The sequence below is a fragment of the Pseudogymnoascus destructans genome (genome assembly GCF_001641265.1).
Source record: "Pseudogymnoascus destructans isolate 20631-21 unplaced genomic scaffold scaffold_16, whole genome shotgun sequence".
NCBI lineage: Eukaryota > Fungi > Ascomycota > Leotiomycetes > Thelebolales > Thelebolaceae > Pseudogymnoascus > Pseudogymnoascus destructans.
The window spans coordinates 373,886-390,165 of NW_020167535.1; the positions used below are offsets into that span (position 1 = coordinate 373,886).

Sequence of the window (16,280 nt, forward strand, 5' to 3'; positions counted from 1 at the left end):
TCCAGTCCCAAAAATTAAACGCTAGGGGCGTCTAGGAGCCGCCGCTTGTGCATCAACGGCGCTTATATACTCCATCAGCCTTTCAGCCTTGCCGATAACCAAGTTCCTTCAAAGTCAGGTAGAAGGTTAAATTCCTAATCATCAAACACGGCTATACTTCAGTTCAGCTTTAACTAACAACGAGCTTTGACCTGCTTATTCTCTTCAAAGCAAATCTCATGCCCACAGCGCATGGCGCATCTGGCCATGCATGCGCACAAATACAACTACAATTGTTAATATAACCACCTTCGTGCCTCCACAGGTCATCCGGTGTTCACCTTTCCAGGCCCGTTGAAAATAAGGCTCTTCGATTTCAGCCCGGCATACCTATCAAGATAATAACTACTTTCAAGTTAAGAAACCAGCCATGGATCTCGCCCAGACACTCGTACGCTCTGTCATGAGATCCTTTTATGACACAAAGCATATTCTGGTCATTGATGCATTGATTATTCACTCAGCGTATGTCCCTTGGGGTGGTTTGTAAATCTGATTGTGGTGTTGACCAGGACAGCTTGCGAGATGACGATATGGCCTTTCTGATGGGTATGAACACCAAAGAGCTTCACAAGCTGTGCGGAAAGCTCAGGGAAGACAGGTTCTTGGCAGTGTATGTTTGAACAGGCCTTCCCAGAGATAATTTTCTGACACGATTCCTCAAACAGACATACCCGATCTGAGACGAAAGAGGGCCAACAGCGTCCCATAAACAGGACCTATTACTATATCGATTATCGCGCCACAGTCGATGCAATCAAGTGGCGGGTATATCGTATCGACAAAAATGTTCAAGGCAATACTATTACGAAGGAAGAGAGGAAGGAATACGTCTGTCCACGTTGCCAGTCTGAATGGACACAATTGGAGGTTTTGGACAAGATCGACTACAAGCTGGGTTTCTTGTGCCATAAGTGCAGTTACCCACTTGTTCCAAATGAGCACGGAGACAGTGGTGGCCATGAGCAATCTACAAGACTCAATGCTCAATTCAGGTTTATCACAGACCTACTTCCGAAAATTGATCAAGTGGTTATTCCGGATAGCACCTTCGAGGTCGCCTACGCAGCTGCACGACCAGTCATTCGAGATGCCTTGCTCAATCCTGCAAATGAAACAGTCCCTGTCGACTCGCTATCAAATAGGCCCACGGCAGTCAAAGGCCTCACAAATACCGGTCCAACAAGCATTGCAGTCACAGTTACAGCCTCTGAAGGGCCGACAGAGGCAGACAAGGCTGCTGAGCAAGCGCGCAGAGAAGCGTATTTGGCGCAAAATGTGCTTCCCGCTCATTTCACACACAGTACTGTGACTGGTGAACAGATTATCCCTACCTCACAATCGGCCATGAAGTCAGAGGTTCTGGAAGAAAGCAAGGAAAAGAAAGATATTATCACCACGCCGTCATTTTCGGGTGATGGAGCTGCGATTGATGACTACTTCGCACAACTTAAAGCCGAACAGGCTCGAGAAGCAGAAAAGGAGGCAGAAGATGAGTTCGAGACGGATGAGGACGAAGATGAGGATGAGGATCTGGGTTTCGAGGACATAGTGCCAGCTACCGGATCTGGAGTTGGCACACCCAGCAGCGCCGTTTCTGATTCCAAACCGCACGCTGGCGGTCTTGCCAGCGCGCTAAGGAAGTCCAAAGCGGGCACAGGCAGTCCCAGTGGAGGAACAAGCACAGGCGTGGGTAGCCCTGCGACAGGACCAGGAACTCCTGAAAGCGGGAGAGCATCGAAGAAAGTAAGGATCGAAGAGCCGACTGCGGCAGAGGAGGTTGAAAGTGAGGAGGATGTTGAATTTGAAGATGTTTGATCTGCCGGCGGGCGGATAGCGTAGAATCAACTAGGAGGGCTGGGACCATTAAAGAGGGGTCGAAAATCACATTGGGTGTGGGGGGGGTTGTACGCCGAACTGGGACGCTGAGATATTGCTTTTTGCGGTTGGAGACATACCAGATAGTTCACCCCATGTGCAGCCACAGCAATACGCTCAGCCCTACCCTTAGCACCCCAAACGGCGTAGCAAAAGGTAGTGGCATGCTGCGGAGGGAACAGTCTGGAAAGCTGGGTTGCCAAGCACCATATAATGACTCCAAATCCATCTGATACAAATTAGAACTTGAATTTGTCAAAGACGTATGACTAGCGGACCCCTACTCCAATCCAGTGATATGAATTTTTGAAATTGTTAATTGAAAAAAATCCCACAGGCCGAACAAATTTCTCCAGAGCCATTTTAATTTAATATTTAAATGCTTAGCGCTTCTGATTCTCGTCCATAGCTCCATCCGTGATGCATCCACGGCTGGCATCGCTGACCAACCTAGCATACTTCGCCAAAGTTCCCTTCTTGTACTTCAACGGGGGCGCAACCCAGGTTTTCCTTCTCTCAGCCAACTCCTTCTCCGATACGTTCAGATCCATCCTCTTCGTCTCCGCGTCAATGGTAATCTCATCCCCATCTCTTACTAGTCCGATTGGTCCACCTTCCTGGGCCTCAGGGACAACGTGGCCGATCAAGAAGCCGTGGGATCCGCCGCTGAAGCGTCCATCGGTGACCAGTGCACAGTCCTTGCCGAGGCCAGCTCCCATAATGGCGGAGCTGGGCTTCAGCATCTCTGGCATACCTGGTCCTCCCTTGGGACCCTCGTAACGGATGACAACAACGGTCTTCTCGCCCTTCTTGATCTCACCTCTCTCGAGCGCCTCAATGAAGAGACTCTCGGCATCGTATACCTTCGCCTTGCCAGTGAAGGTCAGGCCCTCCTTTCCAGTGATCTTGCCAACGGAGCCGCCAGGGGCGAGCGAACCACGCAGAATCTGGATGTGTCCGGTCTCCTTAATTGGGTTGGAAAGTGGGCGAATGATAGTCTGGTCGCTTGGGAATTCCGGGAAGGCCTCCAAGTTCTTGGCCAGCGTCTTTCCGGTAACAGTCATGCCAGAGCCGTCGATTAATCCCTCCTTCAGGAGGAGCTTGAGAAGCGACGGTGTGCCGCCAATGTTGTGAAGATCGGCCATGACGTACTTTCCGGAAGGCTTGAGGTCGGCCAAGAATGGAATGCGGTCAGAAACGGCTTGGAAGTCGTCAATGGTAAGCTTGATACCAACGGAGTCGGCAATAGCAATCAAATGCAGGACGGCGTTGGTAGAGCCACCGGTGATGATGACAACAATCATGGCGTTCTCGAAGGCCTGGCGAGTAAGAATGTCACTGGGACGAATGTCTTCTTGCAGGAGAGTCTTGATAGCACCACCCGCAGTCAGGCACTCAAGGTGCTTCGCCTTTGACTCAGCTGGGTTAGACGAAGAACCTGGCAGGGTCATACCCATGACCTCAATTGCGGTAGCCATCGTGTTAGCCGTGTACATACCACCACAAGCACCACCTCCTGGGCAGGCGTTGCGGATGATATCGTAACGGACTTCCTCAGTGATCTCGCCGGTGATAAACTGTCCGTATGCCTGGAACGCCGAGACGATATCGATATCAGCATTGCCTTGGGTCGCAGAGCAACCTGGCTTGATGGATCCTCCGTAAACCATCAACGAGGGGCGGTTGACACGGCCCATCGCCATCATTACACCAGGCATGTTCTTGTCACAGCCTGGAATTGAGATGTTTGCGTCATACCACTGTCCGCCCATCACAGTCTCAATGCTGTCTGCGATCAAATCTCTGGACTGCAAGCTGTAACGCATACCAGTAGTTCCCATGGAAATACCATCTGATACACCAATGGTGTTGAATTGGTATCCCACAAGTCCAGCTCTTTCAACACCTTCCTTAACTCTGTGGTTGAGGTCGAGGAGATGCATGTTGCAAGGGTTGCCAGAGTGCCACACAGACGAAATGCCAACCTGCGCCTTGTTTAACCTCTCCTCTGTCATGCCTGTGGCATACAGCATAGCCTGCGAGGCACCTTGCGACTTTGGCTGGGTGATTGTAGCCGAGGTCTTGTTAAGCTGTCGCTCCGAGTCCTTGGGGGTTGCATTGCGGAGAGGTTGTGCGGATGATAATGAACGACTGCAGTGATACAGTTAGCAGCTGCATCATTTCCAAGCAAATTATAGAGGTAATAGTACCTATAATTGGGAGCTCTGGGATAGTTGAGAACACGGGCGTTCGCCCGGACTCTCAATCGTGCGTGCATGACGGGGATTGACTTCAAAGGCTCGAAGCTTCTAGAAACCTTGCTTTCGTGTCAACAGAGTTGTGCCAAACTTTCGATTCCTCGTCGATAGCTAGGCTAAGCTTCAAAGTCAGCTACAGCGCAGTGCCACTTGTTAATTGTGAAGAGGTGCAAAAGTATACCTTCTAATATTTTAGAGCAACTCTCCGATTCCGGTGATCCGGAAGATCTTAACTCCGGATGTGTTTGATATCTCGCGATTATAATTGGTCAATCCACGCTTATGGGGAAATGTTGCACAGGCAGTTGTTCGAAGCTCAACTGAGCACAAAACCAGAATCACTGGACTAAGATCCAATCCAGTCCAGGTCTCAATTAAAGGTCTTCTGTTATCCGCCTAAAATGTTTATACAGCTGTATCTAAATTGCCAACCTTTCCGTTCCAGTATCGCCGAAGTTCCCTTGCCCCCCTTTGTCAGAACCATTCCTATCTGACAAACCCCACCTGTTCCCAAAACTCCTTCTAGTACTAACGGTAATGATTGCCCATAATTAAATATACAGGCGGACTCTCCTGTCAGTATCATAATAACTCTATGTCGTCCGCCTTTCCCAGCTCTTCTTCGTTTCGAAACCTAATGCCGCCATCGACACGAATAGCACTTTTCACCCACTCAATCTGTGCCACTCTGTCTACAGTCCATCGACTGCGCGCTCTTTTCAAAAGATTTTCGGTGATTTCCATTGCCATCTTTAGGCCAGCAGCTTCAAATTTCGCCTCATCTGCCTCATGGTCGCCATCTTCACCTTCCCACATGACCCATCTCCACTCTACCCTGGCAATCCGGTGGGAGGTTCTAGATCGCTGCTTGTGGCCCTCTGATAACCCAGGGTTGGGGTCGAAAGGAAGCCTCGACTCCAGAAGGGCGTAGAGAAGGACGCCCAGACTCCAGGCGTCCACAGCACGGCCATCATATGGCTGGCCCATGATCACCTCTGGAGCTGCATAATCATCGCTTCCGCATCTTGTCGAAAGCTTCTCATCATCTGTTACATATCTTGCCAAGCCAAGGTCCGTAACAGTTATGACAGAGTATGGGTATGTACTCCAGTTGGTAGGTTTTGTTAGCTCTGAGTGTGGGAGATTGACTAAGACATCTACCATTGTTAGGTGCGTAACAAAAGGCTTGTAATCAGTTTTCACTTACTCTCTAGCTTGATATCGCGATGAACGATGTGGCGGTCATGCAAATATTGTATAGCAGAAACGATCTCCGCGAATATCCGTTGGAGAAGAGATGGAAGAAGGATTGAAGGGCGCTGGCTTGCAACTTCGAATAAGTCTCCGCCGGGGCAGTAACCTAGCACAAGGATCGCTCTGGACTCCTCTATTCTCCATGCTTGTAGCTCTACCAATGACGGGTGGTGTATCGATTTCATTAGCTCTAGCTCTCGCTTCAGAGAAATTTCCACTCTTTCTTCAGATGCGCCTCCTTTAGGGCCATGCTCACATATCTTGACAGCTACCAGTTTCTTGGTGTCCGCCTCAGTTAAGGCGGCTTCTGTGGCTCCATTATGTGGAAGAGATATATCATCTTCATCTACCGTATTACTGTCTTTTTCCAACTGACTTGTTGCTAGGACAACTTTGCTGAAAGTGCCTTCTCCCAATAGCTTCAATGCCCTCCATCTTCGTTTCTTATTGTCGGCGATGGTGACCGCATCAAAATAAATATGTTTAGACCTCTTTTTATAATCCTTTACTATTGGCTTTGTTGCGCTGGAAACAGCCGAATCACTCTCGCTGCTCTCCCCTCCAGTTCGACTGGATGGTGGAGTTGGCGGTCGTGGTACTGGCGCAATGCCTCTCTGCAGCGCAAGATTCGGCTCCCTGCGCATATGGGAATCTACGGGTGGAGCATGATCGGGGAGCATGTCTTTAGGATAAGTACCTGAAACAGACTGCTGGCGTTTCTTAGGCGTTTGTGGATCAGGCATGTATTCGCTCAGGCTTCTATTCCTTGACTGAGTCGAGTTTTGCATCTCTCTTTTATAGCTAGACGGCTCGAAGGCAACGTCCTCCGAGTTTAGGAGAAGTCCGCGGTATGCGCGACGCTTAGACTCGTTCGCAATAGCTGACGGGATCAGTTCTCCGTTTGGCGTCACGAGAGCCGTATCCCCAGTCAGCGGGGCTGCCCTTGATTCATTGTATTCGGACGTAGATATGCGCCGCCTCCATGGGCCAGGAGAGTCATTTGACATAATTGGGGACGGAAGGGGCGTAAGGTCCGGCATTGCATTAAGTTGAGGAGACGATAAGGCCGAGTTTGGTGCGGAGCCAGTATACGAGTTTGACCCGAAACTGCTCGCAAGAAGCTGCTTTATACTCGGTGTCCTCGCAATAGGGATGGACTTTGAGGCACGCCGTTCTTGGTTGGTATCTGACGCTTCGAGCTCCGGTGGCCGTGAAGTAAAGCTTCTTTGTACTCGTAGCCTGGATGCGCTGACAGGGCTTGAATCAGGACTCGAAGCGCCCGAATATCTCTGCTGCGCAGTATTCAGGGAAGACAGGGCCGTTCGTAATTGCGACGGGGCGCATACGGTCGGTGGGGGTGGTGAGGGTGCTATCGTCGTAGAAGTGAAGACAGGGTCCTCTGGTGTGCGTCGCGGCAGCGCCTTGACGTCGTGTGTATCATTTTGGGTAATTAGAGGCTCGTCATGACCTATTAAATGCTGGGCTGCAAAATCCTTCTCCGAGTCGTTGTCTTCTTCGCTGTGAGGGGTTGGGATGTGGTGGTTCGGGTTCGTCATTGTTGCGCCACGATGCGGACGGCTCTAATTGATGAGCTGCTTCGCTCTCACGAGAGAAATAGGAATGGGGCCAATTTCGGGATGCTGATGGCAAGCAACATTGTTTTTGGGCGCGTATAGATTTGGGGGGAGGTGAATGGGTGTGTAACGTTGGTGGTGAAGATCCGTAAGGAGGAAATTGCTTTTGACTTTGACCTCGTTCTCTTGGGGTCAGATGGGATGATGAGCCTGCGTAACGTCCCTGCGTAACGTCCTTCCAAGGTGACTGGCTGGTTGCAAGTCGCTGTCACAAAATGATCCAGAAGCCTACGGGCGATAGGACTAGGATAAACTAGGTTAACGGGTTTTTAGCAACAGGGCCAAGGTGCTGGGCCGTGTGAGCGCAGATGGGATAGAGAGAATCCTCGCGCCAGAGGTCCGATTACAATCAAGGAATAAACAACGGGCGCGGCTACAACCGAACCTACATGTTGTAGCTGGTGTAGCCAGCCAGCTTGACGTCCAGTTGGAAATGCGCATCAAGCACGATTGGGAATTGGGAATGGATTGGGAATGGATTGGGAATGGATTGGGAAAGTCCGAGGCGGCGCTGGTGGAATATGTGCGAGTACTGTAACCTTGCATTTCCTTGGACGACAGAAACCCCTCATTCAGCCAAGCCATCACAGTTCCACTCACCACCCCCCGCAGACAAACTCATATATAGTATGGATCAATTAGGGGGCATAGTGCGAACAAAAAATGATATCTAGAATCGCCATTTTTGGGGGTACTGCTGTCTCATCTGATCTTCTTAGACCAGGCTCCTACAAATGCTGCCTTATCCTTGACCGTGAGTCCTACCCTCTTGACTCTGCCGAGTCTCGCCAATGCCTCACCCACCTGGTCCAAAACCTTCTGTTCCTCAGCATTAACCCCCCTCTTTCTCGTTCCCGAGCTCATATCAGTAGAATCCTCTTCCGGAAGATCAAGGAAGTTAATGAGGTATTTGTCCTTCTTCTCGGAAGATACATCTCCTGGCTTGGCTGTGTTGTAAACGGCTTCCGCGATACGGACTCGGATACAGTGCGTCTGCTGGGATAGAAGGTTCCATAAGAATGACCAGTAGCGGCCTGGGACTGGTGTAGTAATGTCTGGGGGCGAATACCGCAGGTTGATAGGGAAGATTTTTGTGGTTGACGGAACGTTCAGAAGGCTGGGGCTCAGTGGCAGAATGCCTTTCCCGTTCGTCGTGGTACACTCGGGAAACACCACAATCACGCTGTCCGGGTTTTCGGATACAAGCGTCCCAAGGTCGACAAGCTTTACACCTGCAGGTGGAGCTTCTTCTGGTCCAGAGAGTGCACGAAGCATCGCGCCCAAGAGTGATATGGGGTGCACTTGCCTTGTGCCGGGGTAAGAGACTGTAAAAACCGGGTCGAAGATTGCTGCTAGGTATATGGCATCCACAGGAGATGTGAACGACGAAGCTATTATGCTCGATGGGGCCGGAAGCCTTTGTTTCTCGCGTGCGAGAGAGCCTTTCTTGACTCCGTCAATTTGCAAATCGATCCACCAAATTCCCGGTGCTCCGAGTATAACCCATAGCATGGCCTTTCTGATAAATGCCCCAAGCGGAAGCCATTGTAAAAAGAAAAAATAGGCCACGGCGATCGCAAGAAACAGTGGAAGCTTCACGGCGAAGAGAAATATATTGACAGGGAGATAAAGAGTGGAGGTTGGGGAGGTGACGGGGAAGAAAGGCGCGATGCCAGATCCTACGAAATCAATTTAGCTATGACCTATCACTGATGCATCAGATGTGGTGTCAATATTCACCTCGATCCCGAAACTGAGAATACTTCTCCATCTCACCGTAACGTAATCGTCGAGATGAGAAAGCGAATATAAATAAACGGGAGGGCAGACGTGGATGCGACTGCTACTCTGTCACAGTAAGAGATAACTTATCTCGTCGCAGCTAGCGACAGGTCGCCTTCTCTATACGACAAAAGCTCGTTCACTCCAGACTTTCTCATCAAGATGTGGATTTGATATTACTGATTTTGTGTAGAGTCGCTGGCTTGTGATCGCGTCGAATATCGCATACATGTGGTCGCATGCATTAATGCCTGATATGTAAGGTTGTATTGTGCAAGGCCACTGTGGAGTTTTGTTTACTCTCCATATTTGGGACCCGAGACAACTTGTATCAAGACCAAAGAGCAACGACAATCACAACTTCGCCAACCAAACTCAATCCGCTCGAAATATTCCGGGGCATGGTTGCTCAAAGTCAATAGACATTTCTTATTGTTGTGCGCCATGGACGAAGTAGAAAGCACCGTAAGTTCCACAGCAACCAACCAACCTTTGCGACGGGTTCTCGGTACTCGTACATCGAAACCATAACTAAGTCATTTCACAATCAGGTTATGAAGAAATCCCAGATTCGCCCACCAAGCCGCATACCATCACCTGGCAAGGGCTTGTCGGAAATAACTGAGTCGCAAAACAATTCTCGCCTTCGGCCTCCCGGAACAGTGCCGCAAAGCTTGAAATCCACATACTGTATGATCTTGAGTCCGATTAAAACATGCCCAGCTAACACAGCCATCAACAGCAACAGCCTCCTTACAGATGGTCAGCAACGATGAGCCGAAACGGAAGACACTTGTGGAGCGCGCTGGAGAGCCTGCGAGACCAAATACAAGCTTTGCGCCAGGACGCTCAGTAGTCAAGGGGACCTCTCTCACCAGTGCGCGCAGCACGTCTATGGCCTCATCAACATCCCGGCCGCAGTCTTCCTCGTCAAGAAATACTTCGGCCAGCAGTTTTGCAAGTAGCGTCGGGCCAGGAGTTCGTCCTCCGTCGTCATATGGGGGCCGGCCACAGACTTCAACGTCTAGGGCCAGGTCGAATACAGCCTCATCTAAGCGCCCCGCGACAGAAATGGACGACCACCTTGATCCTGGAGGCGGCCCAGCAACCGAAAAACGACAGGGTAGGACTCACTATTCACATATGTCCTCACATCCTTCCCACTCTGGGTATCATCAGTTACAGTACCACAAGACGCGGCGCGCCCATCCCCAATTTGAGCCCCACGGTCCTTCGTCAAGAGAAGTCTCTATCAACACTGCTCTAAGTAGATTACGAATCGATGACCACGAGGCAGAAAGTTTGCTGCCAGATAGTACCAACCCATTCAATTATTTTCCAGGATTGTCAATGGGTCCGCCTGGTACTGTACCGCGGGAGTTACGGAACGACTGCAATAACAATTCTCTGGTTGGACTTTCCGAGAAGAGCTCCAGTCTCCCCAAAACTCCTTCTCAGATTCCAATTCCATCCAAAGCAGAAGTGTCAAGTGCTGCTCCAGCTACCCCGTCAAGGGCTCCAATACCTTCCCTCGTGAAAACCCCCTTTTTATCCAAAGATTCTAACATAACCGGCTTTACAGGATGGGATGTTCATGGTCGCATTGCTGACATGGAAGCGATGTACTTCGAATTGAAAGACACTATGGCAGATACCAACGTGGAGCGAAAGAGCCTCGAGGAGACCGTTAGGTACTACAAGACCAAACGTAAGTGGCAGCCTGTGAATCAAGAGAGTGTTTAACGTTGACTTTTGCTATAGTACTACAGCTGGAGTCGAAGAATTCTGTACTTGAAGCCAAGAAAACAGCGTTGGAATCCCAAAACATGACCTACGACTCGAAAATAGCTTCTCAGCAGGCGGAATTGGATGCTTCAAGGCAGCGCGCTAATACTATGATGACAGCTGCAGATGATGACCGACGATCTCATCGCATCGAACTGGATGATGCCATTCACAACCATCGTCGGGAGTTGGATCAACTACGCCGAGATATGACAGAAGAGATTGACCGCCTGAAGAAGACTCACCAGAGAAATACTGATGTCGAATTTGAAAGATTGGATAAATCCCATCGAGAAGAAATCCGAGAACTAGAGCGCCGAAATGCTTTGCACCTTGAAGAAGAAGAACGTCGCCGTGTACAAGACCTCCATGAAGTAAAGAAGCAAATAACTTTTGAACAACAAAATCTCGATCTGGCAGTTGGTAATAAAGACCGCGAAATCCAAAGCATGAGGGAACAAATTGAGCAGATGAAGGCGGAGCTTGATCAAGAACAATCCTCCAAAGCAAACCTGCAGAAGTCACTGAATGACTCCTCTTCATCTGTTGTGAACCTGGAGGGAACTGTGCGTTCATTACGTGACAGAATCCAGTTTCTCGAATCTGGGAGCCAAGCACAATCTGATCGATTTGAGCTCATGGAGAAGCAGTTGCAGGACGCATTAGAGCAGGCTCAAGAATCGAAATCTAGGCTCACCAAAGAAGAGACTCTCCGTCGCATTCTTTTCAACCAGGTCCAAGAGCTTAAAGGTAACATTCGAGTCATATGCCGAGTACGACCGACAAATCCATCGGAGGAGGTAGCGAAGATTATATATCCAGATATTGACAAAGAGTCCAAAGAATTGGAACTCCAAGGGCCAGAAGAGAAGAGCAGCCTTGGGACAATAACTCGGAAGACCAACGCGTTCACGTTTGATCGCACCTTTGGACCATCTACTACGAATGAGGAGGTCTTTGGTGAAATATCACAACTGGTGCAGAGCGCATTGGATGGTTACAATGTTTGCATCTTCTGTTATGGCCAAACAGGAGCTGGGAAGACACACACAATGTCTTCAGCGGATGGCATGATTCCACGAGCGACGCACATGATATACGAAAAAGCCACTGATTTACAAGACAAGGGATGGACGTATTCAATGGAAGGTTCATTTGTGGAAGTCTACAACGAAGAAATACATGATCTTTTGGGCAACCCCAGAGAATTCGACAAAGCCAAGCACGAAATTCGCCATGACGAAAAGAAAAAGCAGACAACTGTCACCAACCTTAAATCCGTTGAGCTCGATTCGCCAGATGCTGTGGAATCTATCCTAAAGCGAGCTGATGCCAACCGGAGCGTGGCGGCTACGAAATCTAACGAGCGTTCTTCTCGGTCGCATTCTGTCTTTACATTGAAGCTTATTGGTCGCAACAGCACAACTGGGGAGACTTCGGAAGGGACACTAAATCTTGTCGACCTGGCTGGATCAGAGAGACTTAAGCAGTCGGGTGCGGAGGGCGATCGAATGAAGGAGACGCAGAACATTAACAAAAGTTTAAGCTGTCTGGGAGATGTAATCGGTGCTTTGGGCCAGGGCAAGGAAGGAGGTCATATCCCTTATCGGAACTCGAAGGTGAGTTATTCCATTGCATTTCTTGTTCCAGAACTAACGCGTACACAGTTGACCTATCTTCTCCAATACTCCCTCGGAGGCAACTCCAAGACGCTCATGTTTGTCATGATCAGCCCTCTTGAGGCTCATATAAAAGAGACATTGACGAGCTTGAAGTTCGCCACGAAGGTGCACAACACTCACATCGGGACAGCCAAAAAGACTACCAGAGTGAAGGAGAGAGATGCATGATATGACAGTGCGTAATGTTAGAAGCAACCTGTAGATTGGCTGGTAGCCACTGCTACCTGCGATTGTAAGCATTGGGCATGATGGGATTACGGACTATTTGGGGCTGGAGTTGAGGCGTATCGGTATTGGACTTATTGTGGCGATTTATGTATCCCGCTCCTGGTCTACTATAGGTGATTTCTGAATGGAAAAGAAGTATTACAGTTGCATTTAGTACAAGCATAACCCCGTAATGATTTCAAATACACTCATTACGAGTCATATAACATTAAACAGAGCACCGAGAAGTATATTATTTTTCCAATTTACAGTGCCCATAAACTATCAATATCAACATATCCCACCCCCACACGTTTCCGTATGAACGGTTTGCCTCGAGATTAAAGGGGCCGCTGACATAAGCGATGTTGATTGTACTCGTACTCGCTCACCCTCATAATCCATCACGTGCTATAGAACCTCCCAGGTCACTTCATCTGATATAAGCATGCCAGTCAAGCCTCCCTCTGTGCTCTTGTCCGAGTGTCTTCAGGACAGAAACTTAACTGTCAAGTCGTCTGATCTACTGAGGGATGTAGACTCTGGAGACGACAAGTCGTTCAAGACTTGGATTATGGAGACCGTAGATTCCAAGACCATGCTCACCAAAGAGGAGTTGAAATTGTATGCCTGCCAATACCAAGAGAGATCCGGATGCTAATTACTGCGCAGATATAACTCGCTTGAGGAAATCGGCGAGGCCAGGTTACTTGAGTCCTCGATGGATTTGGGACACGTGCAAGCCTTTGAAGACCTTGATATACAAAATGCGACAAGGCAACTCCAGAGTTCCACGGCTGCCATCGATAAGCAGAATGAAATTCTAAAAATTCAGCAAGCTGCTGTGTCAACGCTGGCCGCGACAGAATCACAGCAACGGCAGTGCAGGTCTATAGCAAATTCCGTGCAGCACAGGTTGTGGAAAGAGGCGCTAGACCAAGTCAATGCCGAAGTAAGTTGAACTTAAAGACCCAAGATATATCGCATTCTCATACGAACTAGGTTGAAGAAGCAGCCAGTGCGCTGTCAGAACATGTCAGCAGCAATAAGGCACAATGTGCCGCGGCGGACGCAGCGTTAATCCAGCAGTCAACTAACCTATTACGATCCGACGACAAAATCATTTCTAGCCTTCAGAAGCTATCGAGGACATTGCAGTATGGGATGTTGCCAGAAAACGATACGTTCGAACAGATACGGAAGCTTTGTACCAGGTAATTCCCAAACATCGTTAACGGCTTGCTGTCGCTGATGTCTATGTAGTCTCATAAAGTATACAGTGGAGGGTGTCCGGCTACGCCTTGACCGGGCCTATATTGAGGCCTTGGGTGCGCATCAAGTGGAGAAAAAGTACACTCCTCAAAACGAACGGGAGGTTATGGAACTTCAAGCCGAGCTGGACTCCCTGTACTCCGAGATTCTTCCCGTCGCGCAGATGTCTGCAGAACAGCGATACCTTGACTGTGCGGTTCGAGCTATTGCCTCTCAAGACAAACAAGGACTTGAGAAGTCAAAAACGATTATAGAATATGTCCGTTTAGGCACCGTTATAATTATTAAGTACTATGCTGACGCTATTTTAGATTTCCGAATCCACCACCTTTCTCATCGATCGCGCTGAGGTCTTCAAGCGTCACGTGGAAGCTTACCAGAGTCACATTGCAACATTAAACGCTGTCGTGAAACTCCTCAGCTCAGAGATAAATTCCGTGAACGCCTCTCGGCCCAAAAAACCCGAACAGCCCCGAAGTTCGCTCCAGTCCAGAAACCACAAGCCTGCCCCACCCAGTCTATCCCGAGCTGCTCACCGTCGCCGTTCATCCGCCTCCTCATTCGACGAAAGCGCCCCCCCAGACCAACAAATCCTCCGAATAATGGGAATCCCACCACTCGAGGAGTTGTGTCGCGACCGTGCCCCAGAGGCTGTCCTCCACGAAACCCTCAGCGACAAAATCCAGAAGCTAAAGGCACATGAACAGGGCTTGCAGGCGTCGGCTGAATCCGCCATTGGAGATCACCTACAGGATGCATTTGCAACGCTGCAATTGCTCAGCGATACGATACTAAGTGAGACCAAGTATCAGGAAATCCGGCTCCTCGATGAGGAAGTCCAGGAAGCAATATCAGGGCTAGACCAGGAATTGGCCGATTTATCAAGTCACCTGCAAACTCTCGATTTTGAGAGGCTAAAGGAGCGTAATTCTCATAAGGAAGCCTTTATCGAAAGATGGGGCCATTAGTCTATCGGTCACCTCATTGCAGCCGGTGGCACCATTAAGTGGTGAGTATTTCCAATTCTGAAGTCTATGATTTTCCCAGGTCTAATGATACAGTCAATCCGCACATCTATAGGTTCCACCGTCATATACAACACGATCCCTTCTGCCTCTTAGTCCAAATCCCTTCAATCCGCCCATCTATAGGTTCCATCATCATATACAACACGGTGCCTTCTGCCCCTTGGCCCAGAGCCCTCACTCACTGTGAACCGCCTCTTCAACCTCTCTTTCTGTGCCTCCTCCGCCTCAAGTCTTTCCCTGAGCAGCCTCTCCCGCGATTCAGCTCTTTCTCGATCGGCTATTGCCTCAGCAATCACCCGTTCACCTCGAATGCTCAAGCCCAGATCATCAATGACATTGGTCCACCTCCAGCTTTGATCAACGACAGGCCTCAGGATCGATCGCATTCTGGGTGCTGGACTCGGGAAGCGCACGGGTCGTGCATTGATTTCCGCATCTTGAAGCATCAGGAACTCTTCGCGGCGCCGACGTTCTCGCTCTTCCTTGATTTCAGCCACCAATTTTGCCTCCCTTTGGTCCCGCAGCTCGCGCAGCTCTTGTCTATCACGCTCTTCCTGGCGCTGCCGGCGTCGGCGTTCATCTTTTCGGCGCTGGGAGGGAGAACGTTGCCGACTGGGGGAGGTGTACCGGAATTCTATCGGCGAACGTGGACGACGTGATGTCTCATGGATGATTGGCCTCTGACGGCCCCGGGATGGCGACACTTCGACTATGTAAGCCGCGTCGTTGCTCTCATACCGTGGCGGCATGGGCGGCATGGAGACTCTCGGGTCGTAGTATATTGGCGAGGCGGTCGGTGGCGGTGTGCGAGGTCGGGTCGGCGAAGGCGGTGCGTTGATGATGACCACCCGCTCCCTTGACTTGGATCTGGAGCTCCTCCTTCTCCTTCTCGTTGTGCTAGGAAACAAGGCCCCCATGAGCAGGTTGGACAGGGGCCTCCTCTTCTGTCTGGCTCTGGGCGTCGTTACCTCCTCGATGACTTCGACCATGGGCGCGGACGCAGGCGAGCGGGGCGTGGTCCTGATCTGGGAGATGATGAACTCGGAGGTCGGCTCGCCGTATTGTATAAATCGGATGGGTTTCTCCTTCACGACGTGCAGGTCACATGGATCTTCTGGATATCCGTGCTGGCACAGCTTCACCCAGTGGAATTCCACTTCTGCCCGGTCTGGATATGAATCAACAAAGATCTCCGTGACACACATCCTGGAACTGTGAAGTGTACGTGTGTTTGTGTTGCTGGTGAAATGTGCTGCAGATTTGCTGCCTTTTGTGGGATGTGATATCGTGTTTCAGACACCAAATCCCAGTGATCGCGCTCCTGTCCTTAAAATTGCTTCGAGAAACATGGAGACAACATGGGTGGGAGAAAGGTGACGAGTTTCTGAATTTGTAGGCTGGATTCTGAGTAGGTCTGTAGGCGTGTAAGAGGTGATAATGTGGAGAATCTGTGTATAAGTA

At 49.8% G+C, this 16,280-nt stretch overlaps 7 protein-coding genes across 7 annotated transcripts; 3 read left to right on the forward strand and 4 right to left on the reverse strand.

The window, feature by feature from the left end:
* Positions 1–6: 6 nt before the first annotated feature.
* ILV3 (dihydroxy-acid dehydratase ilv3) lies at positions 7–4,320 on the reverse strand. Its single transcript, XM_024469483.1, has 2 exons — positions 4,128–4,320; positions 7–4,068 (listed from the first exon to the last, which is right to left on the reverse strand). The coding sequence occupies exons 1-2, from the start codon at positions 4,193–4,195 to the stop codon at positions 2,301–2,303; spliced, it is 1,836 nt and encodes a 611-aa protein (XP_024322320.1). The 5' UTR covers positions 4,196–4,320; the 3' UTR covers positions 7–2,300.
* Positions 410–1,857, forward strand: VC83_05873 (uncharacterized protein; the record flags this gene model as incomplete). The annotated part of the gene is made up of 3 exons (XM_024469482.1): positions 410–504; positions 557–652; positions 708–1,857. The coding sequence occupies 3 exons, from the start codon at positions 410–412 to the stop codon at positions 1,855–1,857; spliced, it is 1,341 nt and encodes a 446-aa protein (XP_024322399.1).
* VC83_05875 (uncharacterized protein) lies at positions 4,321–7,543 on the reverse strand. The gene is made up of 2 exons (XM_024469484.1): positions 5,383–7,543; positions 4,321–5,332 (listed from the first exon to the last, which is right to left on the reverse strand). The coding sequence occupies exons 1-2, from the start codon at positions 6,983–6,985 to the stop codon at positions 4,758–4,760; spliced, it is 2,178 nt and encodes a 725-aa protein (XP_024322403.1). The 5' UTR covers positions 6,986–7,543; the 3' UTR covers positions 4,321–4,757.
* VC83_05876 (uncharacterized protein) lies at positions 7,537–9,035 on the reverse strand. The gene is made up of 2 exons (XM_024469485.1): positions 8,804–9,035; positions 7,537–8,742 (listed from the first exon to the last, which is right to left on the reverse strand). The coding sequence occupies exons 1-2, from the start codon at positions 8,832–8,834 to the stop codon at positions 7,766–7,768; spliced, it is 1,008 nt and encodes a 335-aa protein (XP_024322502.1). The 5' UTR covers positions 8,835–9,035; the 3' UTR covers positions 7,537–7,765.
* Positions 9,036–9,065: 30 nt separating this feature from the next.
* Positions 9,066–12,758, forward strand: KAR3 (kinesin-like nuclear fusion protein). Its single transcript, XM_024469486.1, has 6 exons — positions 9,066–9,310; positions 9,397–9,535; positions 9,588–9,968; positions 10,428–10,553; positions 10,607–12,249; positions 12,298–12,758. Exons 1-6 carry the CDS (start codon positions 9,290–9,292, stop codon positions 12,478–12,480), a joined length of 2,493 nt encoding a protein of 830 aa, XP_024322402.1. The 5' UTR covers positions 9,066–9,289; the 3' UTR covers positions 12,481–12,758.
* Positions 12,759–12,967: 209 nt separating this feature from the next.
* Positions 12,968–14,759, forward strand: VC83_05878 (uncharacterized protein; the record flags this gene model as incomplete). The annotated part of the gene is made up of 5 exons (XM_024469487.1): positions 12,968–13,143; positions 13,192–13,471; positions 13,522–13,733; positions 13,783–14,050; positions 14,103–14,759. The coding sequence occupies 5 exons, from the start codon at positions 12,968–12,970 to the stop codon at positions 14,757–14,759; spliced, it is 1,593 nt and encodes a 530-aa protein (XP_024322318.1).
* A 164-nt stretch (positions 14,760–14,923) lies between these two features.
* On the reverse strand, positions 14,924–16,024 carry VC83_05879 (uncharacterized protein; the record flags this gene model as incomplete). Its single annotated transcript, XM_024469488.1, has 1 exon — positions 14,924–16,024. One exon carries the CDS (start codon positions 16,022–16,024, stop codon positions 14,924–14,926), a length of 1,101 nt encoding a protein of 366 aa, XP_024322398.1.
* Between the last annotated feature and the right edge of the window lie 256 nt (positions 16,025–16,280).